The 23,524-nt window shown below is 50.2% G+C and overlaps 1 protein-coding gene across 1 annotated transcript in view; it reads left to right on the forward strand.

The window, feature by feature from the left end:
* Plxna2 (plexin A2) overlaps positions 1–22,157 on the forward strand; it is a 210,775-nt gene extending 188,618 nt beyond the window's left edge. Inside the window, 12 exon segments of the mRNA XM_047520205.1 lie at positions 1,257–1,399; positions 2,058–2,326; positions 4,231–4,297; positions 4,504–4,650; positions 5,293–5,452; positions 5,806–5,909; positions 9,874–9,973; positions 10,884–11,074; positions 12,398–12,567; positions 15,023–15,235; positions 15,853–16,003; positions 17,219–22,157. Coding sequence (XP_047376161.1) covers positions 1,257–1,399; positions 2,058–2,326; positions 4,231–4,297; positions 4,504–4,650; positions 5,293–5,452; positions 5,806–5,909; positions 9,874–9,973; positions 10,884–11,074; positions 12,398–12,567; positions 15,023–15,235; positions 15,853–16,003; positions 17,219–17,314 — 1,811 coding nt within the window. The 3' untranslated portion in view covers positions 17,315–22,157.
* The last annotated feature ends 1,367 nt before the right edge of the window (positions 22,158–23,524 follow it).

Consider the following 23,524-nt stretch of genomic DNA (forward strand, 5'->3'; position numbering starts at 1 on the left):
GGCTCCTGTCTGGGCAGAGCTGTCTTCACAGGGTGTGGGAGCAGCAGCCGGAAGGCAGGAGAGCACCCCCCTCTTCCGGCCCGTCACCGCCCGCAGGGTTTGTTCCTATCTGCACTGCAGGCTGAGCTGGGAAGGCCACGCTTGCTGGCACCCCTGGCCAGGAATGTGTGTGGGAGTGGGGGTGTGATTGCTCCCAGCTCCCACGCAGCCCCCACCATGAGGTGACGAGTGTACCTGGCATTCTCTCGAGCTAAGGACCTGGCAGGCTCTCTGGGTAAACATCTCAATTAGGAATTAAAACATTTCTCCTTTTGCTGCAAACGTCATTCTGAAACAAACCCTCTGCTGGGTGGAAGGGAGGAGCTGGCCGGGAGAACAGTGGCAGAGGCTCTTCTGGCGCCAGGCCTGCAGGGCTCGGGCACCCGGGAGACAGGCCCACCTCCAAGGTGAGACCTCGGAAGCCCTTTGCTGCCCAGCCTTGCCTATTGGCCAAGCCTCAGAGGACCAAGTCTCCATGAAGGTTTTGGATCTTAATTCATCCTCTTGGTTGGGAAAGGGCAGCAATTTGCTTGTTCTTATCTTTGCCAGAGCCCCCAGCCACTTCTTCACCTGCTGCTAGCTCCTCCAAGAGGGTCTCTACTGATTGGCCCAGTTTGTGCTCTTCTTTCTTTTTTGTTGTTTTAACCACATTTGCAGTCTCCAGGAAGAAAATCAAAATTAGAGACGAGCACAGAAGACAATATACAGATCGCCTGTCTTCTTAGTGCCTTAGAAAGGCAGTGTGTCTGTCAGCTGGCCATCACTGTTACAAACACATGAGATAACCAGCTTATAAAGAGAAAAGGTTTTCTTGACTCACAGTTTTAGAAGTTTCTGTCCATGGTCATTTGGCCCTGATGCTTTGGGTCTGTGGTGAGGCAGTAGATCACAGCAAGACTGCAAGGTGGAGCTGAACCTCTCACTTCATGGCCAGGAAGCAAAGGAGCAGAAGAAGAAGGGGCTGGGGTCCTGCTAGGCCCTCAAGGGACTTTGCTCAATGACCTAAGATCTCTCACCAGTCCCCAGTTCAAAGCTTCCACCACCTCTCAATAGTGCCAACCTGGGGACCAAGACTTTTAGCACATAGATACCTAAAATCCAAATGATCCCAGGCAACCTAGGAATTTCTCTCCCCGCCCAGATGCACCCCTGCACCCTCACGGTCTGCACCCCAGTTCTCCTTCCTTCTTTACAAAGCCAACCTGTCTCACCCGCAGCTTTTGCTGAGCTCCAGACAGACATCAATGAGCTAACCAGCGACCTGGACCGCTCAGGAATCCCCTACCTGGACTATCGTACCTATGCCATGAGGGTCCTGTTCCCAGGCATTGAGGACCACCCCGTCCTGCGGGAGCTGGAGGTAATGCCCATCTCCCTGGCTCAGCTGCCCAGCAGGTAGCAGGGCAGGGTTTCTCGGCAGCACAAAGTAAGGTGACCTGTGGGACGGTGCCAATAGTTGATCCCAGCATGACAGCAGTGAGGCTATCAGAAGATCATGGACAAGGGGACACCCAGGCATATGGGGACAGTGACAGCACAAGGAACATTGTTTGTCAGCTTTTAATTAATGACTGAATTAATTAACTGAGATCCTGACTCATTCTAGAATGGATTTAAGGTGGCTTAAAAAAAGACTTGGGACTCTGAGAGATTTGTTTGCTCATTTGTTGGTTTGTTTTACTGAAGTTAATATATCAGGACAGAGAAGATTAAGGGAGACTAGTAAACCAAAGAAATCTGAAGGGTTATGTCCCGTGGTCTCCTGGGAAATCAGATGGTCCCCTTGGAGGGCTACTCACAGAGCCCAGTCTCCTGCCTGTGGAAGGCCAAAGCAGGCCGCAGCCTTCAGAGGCAGCCTTTACTCCATCGTAGGGGTGGGGGAGTTGGGCAGGGGTGCTTATAGGCCTTATGGAGAGGGTCCCACTGCAGGCACCGGCACCAGCAGGCCCTCCTGAGAGCCTGGGGTAGGAGGCCGGCAGCCTGTCCTCTGAGCTGTTGCCCCTCCACACTGGCCCCAGGTGCAGGGGAACGGGCAGCAGCACGTGGAGAAAGCCCTGAAGCTCTTCGCCCAGCTCATCAACAACAAGGTGTTCCTGTTGACCTTCATCCGCACCCTGGAACTGCAGCGCAGCTTCTCCATGCGCGACCGAGGCAACGTGGCTTCGCTCATCATGACCGGTCTGCAGGGCCGCCTGGAGTACGCCACTGATGTCCTCAAGCAGCTGCTGTCTGACCTCATTGACAAGAACCTGGAGAACAAGAACCACCCCAAGCTGCTTCTCCGGAGGTCTGACCCATGGCAGGATGTGGGAGGGTAGCCAGTATCTGTACAGGGACATGGTGCCTCATTAGACAAACCCCTGTGGAACTAGAAGATTCCATTCCCAACAAATAGCACCCATGCAAAGCAGCTTGTCTCCTGACATCTCCCGAGGACAGGGTCTGATCTTCTGGTCATCCCAGGAGACTGCAGTGTCTGAAGTCATCCAAGTGTGACAGAAAAGCACAGGCCTGGCTTGGAGTTCATCTTGAACCCAACCCTGTCACCTGCTAACCCTGTGATCTTGGGTCAATAGCATAACATCTCTGTTGTTTAGTTTCTTCATAGACACGATGAGAGAGGCACCTGTCTCAGTCTCTCTTCCTCTAGAGCTGCACTCCAGCATGATAGCCACCAACAGTATATAACTAAGAACCAAAATGAATTAAAATATAAATTTCAATTCCTCCAGCATGCTGACCACATTCCAAGTACTCAGTGATCCGCCATCTATGTCCAGTGGCCAACATATTGGACAGTATAGACAGAAACCATTTTCATCACCTCAGAGAGTTCTGTTGGATGGTGCTGATTTAGAGTCCATGTGGCTCCCGGGCCCAGCGTCCTGAATTGGAATCATTAACATCCACCTCACTCCCCAGCTTTCTAGGAGGAGAGAGAGTTGGAGACCCTGCCTCCTCTGCCTCCTGAGGCCACAGGAAACCACACATGGCTGTGGAGCTCCCTTAGGTAGCAGGAGTTGGAACATGCCACCTCCACTCAGCCCTCCACCCCTCCTCCTTAGCCCTCTGCTCAGGAGGTCTCAGGCTTCCAAGCCCCACGTGGGGTGAGGAGGGAGGAAGGATGGCTTTGTTTTATGAGTACTGAGCCCCCATCCTGCCAATCCGAGCATTAGAAACTCTCATTAAGAACTGTTGTATTTAAATTAGAGCTAATCTCAGGCACAATGCAGAGAAAGGGTGCTGGGAGGGCCCGGGGAGAAAGCTACAATTTCTTCTGCCATTGTCACTCTCTCCCAGCCCCAGATTGCTGAGCAGCCCTGGCAAATGCCTGGGATTTACTGCAGCCAGAGGGTATAATTTGCACCACGTGCAGGGAGTTAAAATACCCTTCCGGCATCCCCCATCACCAAGGGTCTGTCATGGCTGCTTTGTTTCTTCCCAAGTGCCCAGATCTGCAGCCTGGGAGTGGGGGAGGGGAGAGAGATGCCACTCACAGAAACAGATCCCCTGTTGGCTAAACTCTTAAGCACTGCCTCTACCTGCAGGGCTGGGATCTGAGAGCCCACAAGGCAGCAGTAATGATAGCTAATATTTACATAGTGTTTGCTGGGGCGCCAGGCGTTATTCTTAGCACTTTAAATGCATTAACTCATTCGACACTAGCAACAGCTGTGTCAGGAAGATAGTATGACTGTCTGCACTTAGGGATGGGGAAACTGAACCCCAAGAGGTTAAATGACTTGCCCAAGATTCCTTAGCCAGTCCGAGAACCCCAGGCAGCCTGTCTCTGAGTATTTGGAGGGGCGGGTACCAGGGATGCAAAACAGGGCAGACAGGCCTGCAGGTTACCCCAGAGGAGGAGGAAAAATCTTCATCACCCAGAAGGAAATACAGTACTGGTCCTCCATAGCCTTGTGGGATGGGAGCCTGTTTCTGCATTCCCTGTGTCGGGTACGGTGACTTATGGTGCCACAAACCAGCAGGGAGGAAAGGTCCCTGCCCTCCATTTTCACAGGGAATTGAGAGCCCGAAAGAAGCCACCCCTGACCCAAGTCACACTTCTAGTTACTAGGAGAGGTGGGCTGGGACCCAGGGATCCTCTTGATTCCCAGCCCTATATTCTCTCCTGCCTACATTACAAGCCCAGACCCCACCACCAAGGTCCCTCATCCCTTCTGCCTCCCCCAGGACCGAGTCTGTGGCCGAGAAGATGCTGACCAATTGGTTTGCCTTCCTCCTGCATAAGTTCCTGAAGGTGAGGAGGGTGAGACGGGCCCAGGGCTGGGAACACAAACCTGGCCTTCGGGGTTGCATGGGGATCCCCACCTGAGGAACAGGAACTCCTGGGCATGGCTGCTCCCAAGCAAAGCAGGCCAAGGAGGTCTCTCCCACTGCCCTGGCTCCAGAGGCAGAAGAGAAAGGGCCCAAGCCCACGCTCCCATGCTCTGCTTGTGTCCCTAGGAGTGCGCTGGGGAACCGCTCTTCATGCTGTACTGCGCCATCAAGCAGCAGATGGAGAAGGGCCCCATTGATGCCATCACGGGCGAGGCCCGCTACTCCCTGAGCGAGGACAAGCTCATTCGGCAGCAGATCGAGTACAAGACCCTGGTGAGGAGGCCACAGGCTCAGGGGACAGCACACGTACCTCCTGTTCTGATCCATACTTTCCCTTCTGACCCCAGAGTCAGCCTGTGGGGATCAGTACGGAGGTGGAGGGACTAGTCTGGGACAAGCCCGAAGGGTATGCAAAATGTAGTGAGGGCAAGACCCACCTGGGCTCCCCTCTCCCCACCTCACTTGGTGACCTTAAGAGAGCCGTATGCCTCCATTTACCCCAGAGAGCATTAGGGGAGGAACGCCACCCAGGAATGGGGTGATTACCATCATCAGAAAGAATGTGAGTGCGCTGATTCTTAGTGGAGAATCTTTGGGCAAGTGTGAGACCAGCCCTTGACGCACCTGGTACCAGCGCTGAACCCCCCAGTGCCTCAGTTCAGAATCATAGCCTCCCCTCAGCCTCTAGGGAACTTGAGAGTCCTGGTTCTTTGAGAAAGAAGGAGTGGACATAGTGAGTCAGACTCTCCTGTGGCAGATGGCAGGAAGGTGAGAGAAACTGAGGCACAGAACAGAGCCTTATTTCTCCTATGAGGAGGGCAAACCTTGGAAAAAGAAGATTCTGAGACCTCGACCCCTCCCCGCCAAACTGCCCTTCAAGTGCTTACCTGCTCACCCTCCATACCCCACTCCTAGATCCTGAACTGTGTCAACCCAGACAATGAGAACAGTCCTGAGATCCCAGTGAAGGTGCTGAACTGTGACACCATCACGCAGGTCAAGGAGAAGATCCTGGACGCCGTGTATAAGAATGTGCCCTACTCCCAGCGGCCCAGGGCCGTGGACATGGACTTGGGTAGGAAGCCTGGCCTTGGAATGTGAGGGTGAGGGGGGACCTGTAGCTGCGAGGAGGGCATTCAGGCTGAGAGAGGGGTGGGAAGATGTGAAGCCCCGCCTTGCCCACTGCCCTCCCAGGGCGTGCCTGGGTCCTGGCCAGGTGAGGGCCGCAGGCAATGCTTCTCCCTCCTGGTGCTGCTGCTCAGGCCTGCCTGTCTCTGCGGAGGCCCACGCATCCTCCGCTTCTCCCCTGACTCCATGAGGTCTGTCAGTGACCCCAGCTGGAGAGAGCCAGGGTCGGCACGGACCAGGTGGCCCTGGCTCTTGGTCCCCACCCCTTACACTGCCACGCGCACCACCCTCTCCACCCAGAGTGGCGCCAAGGCCGGATCGCCCGGGTTGTGCTGCAGGATGAGGACATCACCACCAAAATTGAGGGCGACTGGAAGCGGCTCAACACCCTGATGCATTATCAGGTAGGGTGGGCCTTCCTTCCCACAGGGACTCTGCACTCAGAACCCTCAGCATCCCAGAATGTCCCTTTCCCTCTGAACTTTGCAGTATGGCTTCAGAAGCCTGAAAGGGGTTGTCTTCTCTTCTTTTTCTTCCTCTTCCCTGAGGCTGGGGCAATGATTCTCATTAGATTGACTGGGGAACGGGTAAAAATACTCACAAAAAACTTGAGTCCTTTATATTAGGTAGAGGGGAGTGAAGGGAGGGGAAGAGGTGTGGGGGTAGAAAGGACAGTAGAGTGAAACAGACATTATCACCTCATGTACATACATATATGACTGCATGACCGATGTGATTCTACAATATGTACAATCAGAAAAATGAAAAATTACACTCCATTTGTGCATGATCTATCAAAATGTATAAATGTATTCTACTGTCATGTACAACTAATTAGAACAAATAAAAAAATTGTTTAAAAAATAAAGAACATGAGTCCTGAGACTCCACCCTCATAAACAGATGTAACTAGTCAGAAGCAAGGTTTCAGGCGATTCTATGCTGTGCATCTCTACACCTATGGAAAGCACTGCATATTGCAAAGTCCTTCACCTGGACAATTACCTTAAGGCACCTGGTACTTTCTTTGGCCTTTTACTCATACAGCTGATGCTTCTGACTTGCAGCTTAGCAGGGAATTGGATGGGCTTGTCTTCAAGTCTTACATTCTGCCACTTACTAGTGGTATCCTTAGAAAAGTTACTTAAGCTCTCTTTCCTCTGACCTGTAAAAGGTGGCTCCTAGTGATCCCTGCCCCATACAGGCATGTGGACTAGATTAAATGTCGAAGGTGCAGTGTTTGCACACTGGCAGACACATTGAGTGAGCAGTCGAAAAGATTCCAGCAGAGAACATAGGATTCAGGAGCACCCACTCCCACCTCCCCTTCCCTCCCATGGGAAGTGCTCACAGCTGGGGGGGTCTCTGTAAGATTAAGCACAGGTAGACAGATTGAGATTCAGGAAAAATACTAAAATAGAAACTGGAAATGAGAGACACCAAGGGAAATTAAACCAACCAGAGGAAGTGCCTCAGGCTGCAAGACCCACGGGATTGTCTGATTAATAATATCCTCCTATGTCCCTGTCTCACAAAGGGAGGAGTACAGAAAGACTGGCAGGCTAGGCTTGCAAATGCTGAGCTGCCAGTGACCAGGATGCTGGGAGACCCTGGAGCTGGCTGGGAACCTTGAGGTTACAGAGGAGGCTGGGGCCACTGGGAATAACCCAACCACTGGACCCTGGGCTCCATCCCCTTCACTGACCAGCATCCCCTAAGTGGCACCCCGCCTGGACCCCCACCCCACATGGAGTGAGGGTAGTTGTGCAAGGGAAGAACCAAAGTTCTGGTGGCATGATTTTAATCTTTTCCAACTTGGGCTCCTCATCTGCAAAATGGAGATGATAACCCTGACTGGTGAAGGTATGAAGGTGGCTGGAAGGATTAGAAACAACAGGTGAGGTAACCGAGGATGCAGCTATAATCACTCCCCATTAATTCTACACATGAACACACACACATCAGCTACCTCCATGCGGTCAGTGCATCCTGCAGAACACTTGTAATGAACAAGTAAGAGCTGGATACAAAAGTGCAAAAGAGAATAGTACTATGCCCCCAAATCCTACATTTCTAAAGGGCAGGAACAGGGTCTGTCTTCCTCTGTCTCTGAGCCCTACTGCTGGGCTGCCCATCCTATGGCTTCCAACCAGAAGAAAAGAATATCCTGTTCTTACGGTGCTCATCATACAAAGCACTTCCAATTCCCTGATGTCATTTATCATTCATGTATTCATTCATTCCTCAAATATTTACTGAGCTTTACTGAGTGTGAGGCACTTCCCACACACTAGCCCTGAATGACAGGGACAGCAGAGAATCTTCTTCCCTTTGGAAGATGATGATAATGACCATGATGATGACGATGATGCTCATAATGGCAGCACTAAAGCCAATGCTTGCTTACTGGGCACCAGGCACCATGTTCAAACTTTATGTGTCTTAATTCCTTTGCTAATTCTCACAAAAATGATTATTAGACCTGAGTATTGTCCACACTGACAGATGAGACCACTGAGGTCCAGAAGGTTGTCATCCAACTGGAAAATGGCAGAGCCAGGGCCAACACCAGCAAGATACATTGAACACAAACTTGGACTGCCTGTTGCTTCAAAGAGAGAGAAAAACCAAGGACAAGAGAGGTTTAGTGACTAGGTCTGGAATAAGCTGAACCATGGTGATGTGAGTCACCTTGTGGATCTTCCTTAGGTGACAGTAAACCATAAATAATGTTATCTGTTCACCCCAGGAGTTTCTGGAGTAACATTTCTGGGCTGTAGGTGACAAGAATTTCTGAAAGGCAAGGTGGAGAGTCCCCCCTCAGTCCTAGACTGGATACTGATGATGGCAACTGCTGGCAAGTCCAGGGAGCTGCCCCCAGCTGGGAAGTGATGAAGCACTGGAACATTCCAGGCATCAGACTGGAATGGGCTCAGGATTGTAGAACTCTACGCCCTCAAGTCAAGCATTGCCCTCTTGTTACCCTCCCTGGAGTCAAAGGTCCTTGGAGCCCCTACAGAAGAAAATCTGCATAATCTTAATTAACAAAGAGATGTTAAAAACTGCTGGGGCTCCTGCAGATTTATAGGGAGGGTAAAATTAAACACCATCACTAAAACCCGCTATCAGGGAATCTCGTTAGCACTAATGTTCATTTATAGTTTGACTTCCCAACATTTAATTCTTTTTTGGTGGGAGAGAGGGACTGACAATTTAAGACCCAGAAAGATGGTTTTATGGCTGGTGCAGCTATAAATCAAACTTATAAAGTTCATAAAAATTGTTAAAATAAAAAATGGTTTAATAGGAATGTTTTATGGCCCATAACATTATTATAGCTGTTTTATTCCCTCTGCGTTAGGGGTTTAATTGGATCGCCACAATTCTGGGGATTCTCCGTTTTATTGGATATAGGGTAATCTTAAATCAAAATGGCCCCAAATGTCTTCAATATGGCGCCTCATTTATCAGCCCTCTCCCTACGGGCTGGGTGCAGAGCCTGGCATCCTCACAGAGGATGGGGCAAGACACCATCTTTCTCTCTGACTCCCCAAGGGCAGCTACCTTTTTGCTAAAACTGTTCAAGGTGGCCCAGGCATAATGGGACCCAGGCCAGAAAGAAATCAGAGCCAAAAGGGAAAACAGGCTTCAGACCAGTGTGACTAGAAATAAAATCCCAAATTAGGATATATAAAGAGGAGAAGATGTGCTCTGGAGCCTGACAGATCTGGCTACAAATACTGGCTGAACCGTGTATTACTGACGTGACCTTGAGGATGTTTTGCAGCACTCCCGGGCTTCCATCTCTTCATCTGTAAAATGGGAATAATTGTCTGGTACTCACATGGTTGATGGGAGGTCATATCTGTCCAGCAGAAATATAGAACAAGTCACCCATGCAAATCACATGCTTAATTTTAAAGTTTTATTAGCTACATTGAAGAAGCAAAACTAAAAAGGTGAAATTAATTTAAAATGTATTTGTTCAACCCAGTATAAAATAATTGTTGTTTCAATGTGTGATAAGCATAAAAATTACTGAGATAGTTTATATTCTTTTATTCATACTAAATCATTGAAACCCAGTGTTTCTTGTACATTTTTAGCATATTTTAACTTAGGCACTTAGAATATGTCTCAAGTGGAACTAACTACATTTCAGGTACTTGATAGTCACATGTGACAAGAAGTTACCATATTGAGCCAGGCCGTTCTGGTCCAATAAAAAAATATTAGTAATAGTTATTTATAATATTCCTGAACTTCTTCCTCTCTACCCACTCTTATCCCATAACCCTCTGGAATAACTTGGCTATTCACCTACCCAAAACACCTATATTCATACTGTATCTTTTGTACCCTTCTCAGGTATCAGACCGGTCGGTGGTAGCTCTGGTTCCCAAACAGACCTCCTCCTACAACATCCCTGCCTCTGCCAGCATCTCCCGGACGTCCATCAGCAGATACGGTGAGGACCAGGAAGGCAGCGTGGGCAGCTGGGAATGGAGGCTTCTGCGGCCCTCCAGTGACCGCAACCATCCCGTCTCACAGCAGGAAGCCCTGCTGCTGCCTGGCCTCCTTCAAAGGCACTCATTCACTTGTTTCCCTTCTCCCGAGTTCAGTAATTCTCTGTGCCATGTCTCCGCAGAGCAGTGGGAGCAGGTGGCACCATTTGTCCATCCTTTGATATCCTAGGCCTAGTGAGGAACTCGGAGTGGCCCAGAATAGGGAGACATCTGGTGGGAGGTTCAGACATCCCCGTTTATGTGAACCAGTCCCAGTTTATGCCTGTTGTCCAGGCTGATTATTAATAGCATCCTGTTTTATTCTGTAAAGTATTCTGACTTGGACGATCAATTGACCCTCATTGTTTTCCCACCCTGACGAATGTTGGGTCCCTCAGTGTTCTCTGAAGGACACCACAGGACTGAATCCAACAGCTCCAAAATGGGCTCAGGAAATGTCACATCCTAGGCCCCAAGAATAAAGGGACTTGTTAATTCCCAAAAGGATCATTAGAGCTGATAGCTTTTTAGTATTCATATTTTTACTCGAGCACCTACCAAAATTTCCTGTTGACATTTTACCTGTTGATTATTCATAGCTGGAAGCATCAGAGGAGAGGAAGGGGGTTCTCAAATCCCCAAGGGTCTCTTTGGTTCATGGAATTTCTAAACCTCTTTCTAGAAAAGAATTCAGGGTCCTCTGTCCTCATGACAGCTAAGTACCCTAAAAGACTCCACCAAACATGAGGTCCCAAGGGCCCCCTTCCAAATGAAACAAGTTTATTCTGAGTTGGTGCAGCAGATGGGCAGGATTTGGGAAGGATGCTACAAGCACACAGTCACTCCCAGTCTTCCACCACCCCTCCTCCTCAGACTCCTCCTTCAGGTACACGGGCAGTCCCGACAGCCTGCGGTCCAGAGCCCCAATGATCACTCCAGACCTGGAGAGTGGGGTCAAGGTGTGGCATCTGGTGAAGAACCATGACCATGGTGACCAGAAGGAGGGTGACCGGGGCAGCAAGATGGTGTCTGAGATCTACCTGACTCGGCTACTGGCCACCAAGGTAACTCTTGTTCTACTCAAGCCAGGGAAGGCTCCTCAGAGAGGTCTGTCCTGTGGCTCCACATACAGGAAGGATATCGTCGCATGTGTCCTTTAAGGGGACCCATTCAGATGAGCCATGGTCTAAGACCCTAGGCACAGCTCCCAGAGAATGAAGCCACAGCTGTTCTCTGCCCTTTGGCAAAAACAGCAATGAATGGTACCATTGCCTTCTGCTCACTCGTAAGACTCTGTTGCCCTTCAGAGGAGCTACTCTCTCCCTTGGGAAGATACTTAAGAGTTTCTTGTCTGTTTTAGCTGATCAGATGTGCCACCCTCTGCCATCACTGCCTTTCCACTCCCTTTTTGATCACAATGGGAGAGAAAACATGAAGACCCCGTCTGGCAATCCAAGGGAAAGCCCCCACCACTCCATTCCATCTGTCCCTACATATTGATGGAAGTTATTGTGTTTAGCCTTCCTAGCAGAGAACAAAATAAGCCTTTAAGGATGGTGATCACATGACCTGCATTTTCCAGGACAAGTTAGATTTAAATTCTCTCCCCCTGCAACAATGCTTCTGAGATCCTCATGCATGCAAACTTAAAGCTCCCAGACTTGCTTCCAGAATGTCCCAGAACTACTTTATCAGACCTTGTATCTCCATTTTTGCTATGCATAACATGCCCAGCATACCATTAAGAGACCAACAAAGAGGCACCAGGAAATGTTAGAGGTTTCACTGATCCTCAGACGTGTGAGACCCAGGCCCAATCTTGTCCCTGCCCCAGAGACCCTTCAAGGCCTTTCAACCTTGACTGTGCCTGGGTGTTCTGAAATCTAAACCTTTCACCCCCAGCTCATGCTTCAGACCTCGTTTGTCCCAGATCACTGATATTTTAAGGCTCTTCATATTTCCTATCAGACCCTCTGTGGTCCTGCCAGGAGGTACCCAGTTCTCTGACTTGTTCCTCAGATGCCCTCTACAGACCGGACTGGTCTGTGCCCTCCCATTCACCCTGGGACACCTGAACTCATAACACTTCCTGTCTTCCTCAAAAGCACTGAACCCACACCCACTGGGCATAGATGCAGCGTCAGTGTGGCATGTTACTACAGACTGGAGGAGAGATTCTTCCCAGGGATCCCCAGCCCATTCAATTCCTCCCACCTCCTGGTCACCCCAGCTAGCACCCTTCTGCACCTTTGCCACATTGTCCACACAGCCTCACATTGCAGACAAAATTTCAAGGCAGAATGGGTCCAGGCACCATCTGGTATGCCTGTCTGCTTCCTGTACCCCCACCCCCCTCATCTCACACTGTCCCTCCACTCCTCCCCCAGGGCACCCTCCAGAAGTTCGTGGACGACTTGTTTGAGACCTTGTTCAGCACTGTGCACCGGGGCAGCGCTCTCCCCCTGGCTATCAAATACATGTTTGATTTCCTGGATGAGCAGGCAGACAGACACAGCATCCACGACACAGATGTGCGGCACACCTGGAAAAGCAACTGGTAACCCCTAGGGGAGCTCAGTGGGAGGTACAGCCTGGAGAAGCAGAGAACTGTGGGAGGTGGAGACCAGCAGGGTCCCTGGAGAGGGGCGGGCAGCCTGTTCTCAATGGGGGCTGGGTGACGGGAGGCCCCTAGAACATGTAACACACATGCTCCGCAGAGCCAGCATGGTACCCAGGCTGCCCGCTCCAAGCAGGGCCTGCCTGGCTTGAACTCTGCACATACACTGGAGTTCTTCCCTTTCGGCCTGAGATCCTTCCCCAGGGAGAGCCCTCTCCTCTGACTCTGAGACCTCTCTTCTCAGGAAGAGAGAGCTGGGGGAACCTGGGCAAAGAGCCACACTTGAAACCCGCAGCAGAGCTTCAGAGTCAGGCGTTCTGAGAGGGCACTTCCTGAGATGGGCCCCAGGGGTGAAGTTTGGTCAGTGCTGGGAGAGAGCACATACCTGCTATAGACTGGAGTCCATGAACTAATGATTTCACTGGAAAACCCATCTCTTAAGGACAAGTTATTACCCTGGCACCATATCGTCAGGAAGCAATGGGCAGAATGTCCTGCAGAGAGGACTCTCTTCTCTTAAGTCATCTCCACCCCAGACCAGCAGTGGGAGAAGCAGCTCCCTCAGGCCCCTGGCATGAGAACTTTCCCTCCCAGGTTTTGAGCCTGAACCACAAAACAAGCTAAGGACTGCCTTTGAGGTCAGACAGGGCCTGGCCACGAGCAGGACTCAAAAGGCTTCCTTCGGCAAGAGCACAGAGAGGGGAGATACAGGCATTTGGCTTGGGCAGGCGGCCCACGCAGCTGTCTGGAGTCAACGATCTCCTCAGAGAACAGAGCCGACACAGATGGGCTCAGACTGTTATTTGGGAATCAAAAGTCCTAGCAACCAACAAAACAGTTTGGAAAGAGCCAACCCCAAACCCATATATTCCTTCCTAGTCCAGGGCGCTGAGCCCTCCTGAGTCTGTAGCTTTGATTGCAGGGAGTACAGTGGAGAGGCCCAAATGGCCATGGGGCGAGGAGCCCACCATGCACTATGCCAGGATGGGCCTTCCACCTGTATTCCCACGGCAGGACCACAGCTGCCTCCTTTGCTTTGGAGGATCCCCAACTGAGTTCTGGGAATGGGTGATCTGGGGAAATCAAGAGAAGGTTCTGGGTTATTCTCATCTCTGCACCTTCTGTGGACTGATCAGACCAAGTACTAGACATGCACTCTCCTGGTATTGTGGTGGGGAGAGTCCCCTGGTTCACACCTCACATAGCAAATGTCCAAGGAGAGATGATTAGCAGTCCCCAAAGTGACCAAGAGAAAGGAGAGGGCGGAAGAGCTGCACAGACTCAGCTGAGGCCATTCCTCCTGGGTCACGGGAAAGGCACCATCCTGCTGCACATTGGAGGATGAGCACAAATCATAATGGGAGGGCTTGGGGTGGGGAACGCTGACCTTTCCCAAGACCTGGCACTGTAGAGACTTTGGGGAACATCTGGGTCCGTGAGAGTCAAGAGAAGATGAAGAAGGGGAGAAGAGGGGAAGCTGGGGATGTCACTCAGGACAAGCCTGAGGACAGGGCTCACTCCACACAGGCATCAAAAGAGTTAAGGCCGGAAGGCAGCTGGAAAAGAAGGCAGAGTTGAGAAAGAGGCAAAACAGCAGCTGTTCTGGTTTTGAAGGAGGGTAAATGGGCTTATCCGCCTTATGGCCCCAGGAGCAGAGAAAGCTCATTCCCCTCTGCTTATAAATTCCTGAATCGCAGAAGGAAGTCTCCTAACTACTGATGGGTTCCTCTTGGGGTGGGAAAAGCTCTGTGCTACAGTAAGCCATTCCCAGGGTGCCAACAATGGCCTCCTCTCCTCCCTCTGCCCCTGCCCAGACACAAGAAAGCCCTGGGGAGAGTCGTGAAAGAATGTCCCCCAGGGGAGCCCATTCCTCGGCCCAGCCAGGCAGACCAGCCCTGGGAAGCAGCTCCAGCAGCCGGCCTGGGCGGGGAGGGCAGGTGGTACCCTTTGTGCCCGCTCTCAGGCAGTGCCTGGGGCTGCCGGCTGCATCCTTGCGCACAATGGCCACCAGCACTGTGAGGGGACTCTAGGAGCCTGGTGGCTTTGTTTGAAGTCCTGAGAAAATCATGCTATCCTCTGTACTCAGGCTTCCCTTGGGGCACGGAGGCCTTCAGAAAAGCCTGCCAGGAGGGAACCGGGTGCAGCCACGCCCACCCCTCAGTTGTCAGGGAACAGGGTCAGTGCCCTGTTAAGGTACCAGGCCCCTCTCCTTTTTTCCCAGGGTCAGCAGTAGCTTGGGCTGAATGAGCAGTCCAGTTAGCCCCTTTTTTTCTGACTTCATCCACTTGCCTTTTAGATAGGCAGTTTGACCCTTGGGGGTGAGGGGAACATTAGTGGATGGCATAAGGGTCATGGCCAAAGTGCATCCTCAGGTCTGCTCTGCCTTTTTCTGCAGCCTCCCTCTGCGCTTCTGGGTGAACGTCATCAAGAACCCCCAGTTTGTGTTTGACATCCACAAGGGCAGCATCACGGACGCCTGCCTGTCTGTGGTGGCCCAGACCTTCATGGACTCCTGCTCCACGTCGGAGCACCGGCTGGGCAAGGACTCCCCCTCCAACAAGCTGCTCTATGCCAAGGACATCCCCAGCTACAAGAGCTGGGTAGAGAGGTCAGTAGCTGCTCAGGACAGGCCGGTGTCATCTCCCTGCTGCTTTGCCTGCCCTGTAGCATCAGTGAGCTCTCTCTATTTACACTCCCTTCCTGCTCCCTTCCTTCTTCCTTGTCCAAACATCCTACTGTGGGGAGGAAGGATCCCTTGAAAGTCTGATTGCTATCATTCTAATTACCACTTATGGAGTACTTGCTAAGCACCCAACACTGCAATAAGAATTTTGTATGTTTCATCTCATTAAAATGTTCAATGGACTTGTGAAGTAGCTATTATCATCCCCATTGTTATTATCTGTGGCACAGAGAAGTTGCCCAAGATGACCAGCTAGCAGAAAGCAGAGATGGAATTTGAACATAAGAAGTATGGCCAGAGTCTTGGCTTTTCTGCTGGGCAGTGCCACTAGGAGCTCTAAGCTGGGTGGCGTCTCCTGAAGACTCTGGCCTTAGGCTTCAGCCTCAACATGAGGCAAGAGGCAGCAGAAGACACCTCAGAAGAGACATGGGAGGACAGGAACAATTGGGGACTCCTAATGATGCCAGGGGACCCGGGGCCAGGGTTGGTGTGTGCAAATGTTTGCTGAGTCCCCATCAAGGCCCTTGTCCTCTCTACGGCAGATACTATGCAGACATTGCCAAGCTCCCCGCCATCAGCGACCAGGACATGAACGCCTACCTCGCAGAGCAGTCACGCCTGCACGCCGTGGAGTTCAACATGCTGAGTGCCCTCAACGAGATCTACTCCTACGTCAGCAAGTACAGTGAGGAGGTAAGACAGGGAGCAGGAAGCAAGGCCGTGAAGCAGGAAGCTTGACTCATTCCTTCAATAACAATAGAGGGTAATTTACAAAACACAATCATGGAGTCAAAAAGCCCATGAGCTCTAAATCCTTGTCATTCCTTTATAAGGCAGTCTAACCTCTGCTGATTCACTGAACGCTTGCTTATGCATCACCGCCTTTCAGTCATTGTTAGCACAATAAATAGCACTTTTAATAATTGAATTGTTTTTCAATTCAAAGCGTTGGATGGTGAATTTCATTCTTTCTTAAACAATGAATCAAACTATTTTGCACTTGGGCGGATCCTGCCAGTCACATTTCAGATAGACGGGTGGCCCTTAACATAAATAGAGGTTAAATAGGATGGCTTGGGGAGATTGAGAAGTCACGCACTGGCATTGAAAGAAGCAGCAGTAGTGGTAATAATAATAATAATTAACATTTACACCAGGCTTCCTATATGCCCTGGATGCTACATATTGTTTAAAGGGACTTTAGGTATATACATACATATATTTTTGCATGTGCATGTATGCAAATATATGCATATATACATTCATGTATTGTATGATGACATTTTGGTCATCAACCAACCACATATATGATGGTGGTCCCAAGAGATTATAATGGAAGCTGAAAAATTCCTCTGGCCTCAAAGCCCTCCTAATGCCATGGAGCATTGCCCAGGCGTTTGCAGGGATGTTGGCATACACAACTTTACTGAGCTGCCAGTCGTATAAAAATATAGTGCATGCAATTAGGTACATCATGTAATACTTAATAGCAAACAATTGTGTTACCAGTCTATGTGTTCACTACACTTACTATCATAATTTTAGAGTACATTTCTTGTACTTAAAAAGTTTACAGTGTAACACTGTACCATGTCACACCAGCAGCGACATCAGACAGCACCTGTCTTTCGATGGCATCATTTTCTCCCGTGTCTGTATGAATACACTCTAGGATGTTTGCATGGTGACAAAATGCAACCACCCACTCCACTTCTCATAGAGTATACTTGTCATTAAGCAAAGCATGACTGTCCATGTCTTCATTCCATTAATCGTCTCAGTTATTTAAGGTTATGTTCATCAAGGCAGAATGGAAAGCTAGATGGATGGGCAAAGGGTGGAGAACTCCCCGAAGTGATGTGCTTTATGCTGAGTCTTGAAGTCACTCCCCTTTGTTCTGTCCCTCAGCTCATTGGGGCACTAGAGCAAGATGAGCAGGCCCGGCGGCAGCGGCTGGCATACAAGGTGGAGCAGCTCATTAGTGCCATGTCCATTGAGAGCTGAGAGGAGGGGACCAAATTCCTGGGAAGATGGACCCACACGAGCTGTCACACTGGAGTCTCTCGGAAGGAAGGACAGTAAAGGGGATCAGGCCCCAGAGCTTGCGGCCCCTGAGACCCCACCCCGGAAAGAGGGGAGGGCCCCTCTCCGGACGCCAGCAGGTTTCCTCACAGCCAGTTCCTGCCAGAAAAGGCCGCGGCCACCATTCATCCACAGCCAGAACAAGAGACGAGGGCCGGCGAGGAGAAGGTGGCTCTTCCAGCGAGAGGCTAGAGCCGGGATGGCCCTGCCTCCGTGACTGCTGCTTTGCATGAAAACTCCTTTGATGTATATTGGGGAAATAATGAGAACTTTATTTAATTTTTTTTAAGAAAAAGGAAAAAAAAATACAGAAATAAAACAAAACAAAAAGCTGCCCTGTTCATCCCGTCCAACTTTTGTTTAATTCTGATTTCTGCCCCCGTCTGTCCCCTCATCTCTCCTCCTTCATGTAACTCCTCTTTCTGAATGTCAGGAAAATCTACAAAGAGAGGCTGAGAGAAACGGAGGGGGGAAACGGTCTCCTTTCCTGTGACAAAAAAACAAAACAAGGAGGAGGAGGAGAACAAATGAGCACAAGTTCCAACCAAACTCTTCGCAGAGAGGCCAGTAGAACCTGGAGCCCTCCCAACGTCCAGGAGAGCGTGGGGACCGCAGAACTTTGCACAGAACTGCAAAGCCATCCAGTGGCTCGGCCTGGCTGGCAGGAAGCTGAGCTTTACCTACCACACACCTGTGTGTTCTCATCTCTTGAGAGGAGGGCTGTATCTGTGTCATACCAATGCTTTTTGCTACTGTTTTTGGTTTATTGAATCCTGATCCTCAACAACTGAGGATCTGGTCTTTGGTTCTTTTCCTTTTGCTTTTCCTAAAATTAACATGGGAAGTGGGGAAAGGTCAGCTTCTCCCAGACCAGACACCTGGCCTCCCTGAGGATGCTGAGCAGCTCTGCCCCACATCAGTCCCTGTCACAACCCAGGCACCTTGGGGAACCGCTTGGAGGGTGTGCAGCCCGGGCCTCAAGGAGGTGTCCTGTGGGAGTTGAATCCAGGACACAGATGCATGGCACTGGATTCCATGCTAATCATCTGGTGGTTTCTGGCAATTAAACAGAAAGCAAAAATCAAACACTGTTTACAGCAAGCAATACTTGAAGAGCATAGGTTTAAGAAGCTTCGGTATTTATTGTTACACTTTCTTTCTTTCATTCTCTCGTGCCTGGAGAGGGGAGACAACCCTTCGATTGTATGAGGACACATTTGGAAGCTCCTGGCCACCTGGGCTTACGACACCTGCTTCAACAGGAATGACTGCAGCATCCCCACATTGCTGTCTTCTGCCTCTCATGGACATGTGGGTTGGAAGGACAAGCGGATGGTTTCTCCATGGGCTCCTTTCCTGTTCTCTCTCCTGTGGACACCTAAAACCAGCCACAGCCAGATCTCCTGAGTACAGTTTTCAAACGGAGACCGAAGCTTCATGCTTGGGTCCAGAGTCCCCCAAAGAAGCCAGTGGGAGTCACCCAGAGGAAGATAGCTCTGTGGCAACAGGACATTGGTGACTAGGGTATCCACCAGGAAGCCCAGGCCTCCCACCTTGGCATGGATCCTCTGCAGGCCACATTGCACGAGAAAGACCAAGGGTGGAAAGGAAGAGGCAGGAGACAACGCTCTCCCCTTCCCATCTTTGCTCTTCAAGGGGTCAGGAATCCCAGACTGCAATGTTGGGAGACTGGATCAGCTGCCCTGAGAGAGAGAGAGAGAGAGAGAGAGAGAGAGAGAGAGAGAGAGAGATTGGACTGGCATGATTTCCTCTGTCATGAACTCTGGGCCCCAGCCTTTCTCTGCCCTGCTATACCTCCAGGCAATACTGGTTTCCAAAGGCTCTGCTGACCACATGTGATTCCCAGGAAAGGGCTGGGGGGAGAGAGCTCAGAGAGCTGGCTTCCATCCTTGGCGTGTGGCTTTGGATCACTGTCTAACCACACAGCGGACGTCGCCTGGTCTCTTCAGCTCCAGTTTCTTGCCTGAATGCAGCTGACAAATGGGAAGAGAAAAGCATTCAGCAAAACACTCAGGAAACTTGCTGTTTTCATTATAATTCACAACCAGCCATGCCAAGGCCACTTTCTTCTGATAATCTACTTCTGTTAAAGTTTCTTGGGGCCCTATTAATAGCCTGAAAGAAATACTAATGACTGGCCTTCCACACTAAGCCAAAGTGTCTGCTCTTCACAGCACCCAAAGCTTATCAGCTCAGAGCCCATAATTTATGGAAATGGAAGGAGAGGAGATATGGGCAAGAAGAATGTGAGCGGGAGACTTTGTGCAGTCCATGAAAAATTCCATCCCACCCTCGTTTCACTTCTGAGCTATGTTTGAATGGTTTTCTGATCGCACTGCTATACAAGCTGGCAATCAGTCTTTGTTACCCCCAAGAAGTAAAAGAAAGTCAGATTTCTCTTTGAACAGCATCTTACTCAAACCTCACCTCTGTGCATCTACCTGATGTCTCCCAGCAGCCACTCTGGGTGACCACTCACTGCACCTGGGATGCTTTCTTGAAGGTGTGTGGAGACTGTGCAGAATGAGGGGGGCGGCTGGCTGGAGAGGGGCGAGGAAAGGAGCCAGAGTCAGCTGTGAGTGGCCTGGCCACATTTCTCAGGATTCCATGAGAGGGTTGGGGAACTTGAACTTGTAAAGAAAATGGCAGAGGAGTATCCTTACGGAGAGAATTAAGAAAAAGGAAAACTCAGCTGGACACAAACCAACCATGAAGGCAAATGGTTGTGGAACCTTGGCCCGGTTCTAGCTTCCCACCTAACACCTCCTCCACCAACTCTTTGCTTGGGGCCACCAAGAACCTGTGAAATGGGGAGGAGAGGGAGTTGGGTGACCTCTCTTCTGGCTCTTATCCAATTTGAGGATATTTTAGTCTTGCGTAAAGAAGTATTAAAGCCACAGCTCCTCCCTGTAAGAAGCCATCCATCTTGGGTGAAGACAGGAAGTCTCTCTCTTTAGTCTATCCAGCTCTGCTTTGTTTCATTGATCTGCCCAAGACAGTTCTCTAGGAAAGGAACAGGACTCCAGAAGGGTTTGGCTAGACAGAGGATGCCAATGGACAACATGGGGACCAGATCCCTCCAGCTGAACCCTGTTGCCATCTCCCGCCCTCCTCATGGGTCAGGTGCTTCTGTGTCAGCTCTCCTACCTCTTCGCATAGCGCCTCTCTCAAAACCATTTCTGATCTGCCTCTCCTTACAGAGTCCAGTCCTTAAAAGCATGGATGAGCTGTGAACCTCACTGGAGGGAGGAAACTATTTCCTGCATCCATTCATTTGGGGAATCTTGAGCAGCAACTATCTGCCAAGCACTGCTCTAGATGATGGAAAGCAAAGCAAGACCAAGAAGGTCCTTCTACAAATGTATATTCCTCTGGCTGCCTGTTCCACCACCAAAGAGCAGGCACAGGTCTCCCCCACTGGCAGAGGGCACCATTGGCATACAAAAGGGGATGCAGTGAAGGAAGAAAGCAACCCACCCAGCTGCCTTATCTTATCCTGGGGACATTCCCCCAGCAATGAGAGCTGCTCTCTTTTCTACTGCCACTGGCTCTTCTGGTGGCACTTCCCCTGCTGCTTGAGCTTCTGACCCCTCAATTCCACCAAATGAGGACAAGAAATAGCAATCAAGGCCCCTGGCCCTTCTGATCACAGAGCAGAAGCAATGTGGGGAGGGGTGTGCAAAGAGTCTAGATGACCTGGACCGAATAAGCAGGGGATGTTGGACAGCCCCTGGCTGATCCATCTTCAAGAGCATCCTAGTCATCACACCTGTCCCTTTTGCCTGCTGCCAGGAAGCACTGAGCTGGCAGCTACTGAGGCCCCTTTTCTCCCAGCCACACTGTGTCACGGTGAGACTCCTGGGACCTGGACAAAGGGAAGAATTGAGATGCAGGGGACTCTGTAGGTGAGAAAATGCAAAGTAGTCTCATGGACTGTGGGAGAAGATGTGGGGTGCAGAGGACTTGGGAGGTGAAGTTGAGGGCCTTCCGACGCCCCATCTCAGGAATGTTCTTGGAGAGAACGGTGCCATTCTTTTCATCACTCCAATCTCTTTTCCCCATCTCCATCCTTTTTTCCTGGTTTCCCCAGAGTGAAGTTTTAGCATCTGGGGCTCAGTGAAGGATGCCCATGAATGAAGGATGAAGTTTCACTCTTGGTACTTTCAAACTAGTCCTAGGGCATGTCCTGAGAGGCCATCAAGACCTCTGCTTGTAAGACAGGGCCTTAGCCCAGTAAGCAAACTGGAGATCCCTCGGCTTTCTGTGGCCACCACATCTTACTGCTCCTCACAGCGAAGCTCTCCCTCCTGATGGAACCATGTCCTCTGAGCTGCCATGCAGCCTGCTGCCCACTGTCCCGGCCCAAGGAAGGTGGGACGCTTCTTCCAGAGCTCAGTCAAGGTCCTCACTCTGACTTCGTTTGTCCTCCACATTGACATCAAAGGTGGAGAGCATAATGGGGCAGTGTCCCCACTAAACCGAACAGATGTTCCTGAGCAGACAGGAAAAGAAGTGACAAGCTCTTTATACCACAGGACTAGGGACCAGAACCCACCTGCCTTTCCCCTGCTCCTCCTACTCAGACCCACTCCCCTTGACACACTGGAATCTGTACTATATCTATTTTTAAGAAAATACAATGATGGTTGTCTGGTTTTGTTGTTTTTACAGGTGTTGTGGAATAATAAGAAAATTAAGTATTTAAAATGTTCCAATAAAATGGAATTTTTTTGTTATTCTAATATATTATCGTGTACCTATTGTAAATATGAAACACTCCTATTTTGCAAGCCAAGGACACAATTTGTACTGTTGTTATATATAAATAAAGTTTACTGGATTAAAAAAAATAAATCTTTAAATAAACCTGGTTGTTTGGCAACATATGGGCAGAATAACTTCATGGGCCTTAAATCGAAGCAAGTACTCACAGAAAGATGAGCTAAGTTGTTTTGAGGGAGTTTTTGAATTCCCCCTGGAGCTAGAGCTTATTAGTGTCCAGTCCTCACCACACACACACACACACACACACACACACACACACACACACACAAAGGGTACCCGTGGGTGAGCACTGCCCTCTAGCCCCAGGACCCCAGAATACAGCTTTCCTCCAGTAGAGGCTGCTGCTGCAGACTCCCAAGGGTTGAGGCCCCTTCCCGGAGTGAAATGAGGTCGCAGAAGAATGAGGACATCCACCCCAGCCCTTCCCGAAAAGTGCACTCATTCATTTGTGCCAGACTTCTGCTAAGCACGGTCTGGCACTGTGGTAAGTACATGGACTGAAATAATAAATGAGGAAGGCACCAGCCTTGCCCTCGCCCACCTTTCCAAGGGGTGGAATCATAAGGATCCTGGAAATGCTTCAGCCAGATGCTGTTGTTTCTTTCATTTATTTTCAGTTGAAGGATTAAAGGTGAATTAGAGGAAAAATACTAGACGGTGTGCTTTAGATCTGACTCAGTGGAGGAGGAAAAGGGTGACCCCGGCCGGGGGGAGGAAGTCCAGAGGGAGGAGCGTTTTCACAGAAATGCAATGAGGCTTAGAGATGGGGATGGCATCATGTGATCCTCCAACCCTTGGGTTCCTCCAACCTGAGGATGCCACGTATCCCTCCTTCCTTGTCCCTCTATTTCTCTATTTTTCCGAGATTCCAAGTGTGTGGGTGCCACTCCTGCCCTTGGACTAGTAGACAAATAGAGGAGAACAGCTCAAGAACCCATCCACCCGACATCCCCAACTAATTGTGCACAGAAACCGCTGGTCCCCTCTTCATGACCATGGGGTCAGGAGAGTTTCTGGGTCCACAGCAGACAGTGGGCATCAAGAGTAGACCCTCCTGAAGAGGGAGGTGCAGTCCCGCCTTCGGGGCCTCAGTCTGAGGAGAAAACAGACCCTGCTCTCAAGGAGCCCCCAAGTCTGCTATGAATGGCCCACACATCCAAGAATGGAACCTGAGACTCAAAAAACAAAAGCTTTCCAACAAGTGTATGTTAATAAATATGGTGTGGTCTAGAGCTACAAGATTGTCAGTTCAAGGAAATCATTCCTATGAAGACTTTTCAGTCCCTAGGTAGCATCTTCCAGCTCGTGGTGTCTGTATGTTCCCCC

The sequence above is a fragment of the Sciurus carolinensis genome, chromosome 12, assembly GCF_902686445.1.
Source record: "Sciurus carolinensis chromosome 12, mSciCar1.2, whole genome shotgun sequence".
In the NCBI taxonomy this organism is placed as follows: Eukaryota; Metazoa; Chordata; class Mammalia; order Rodentia; family Sciuridae; genus Sciurus; species Sciurus carolinensis.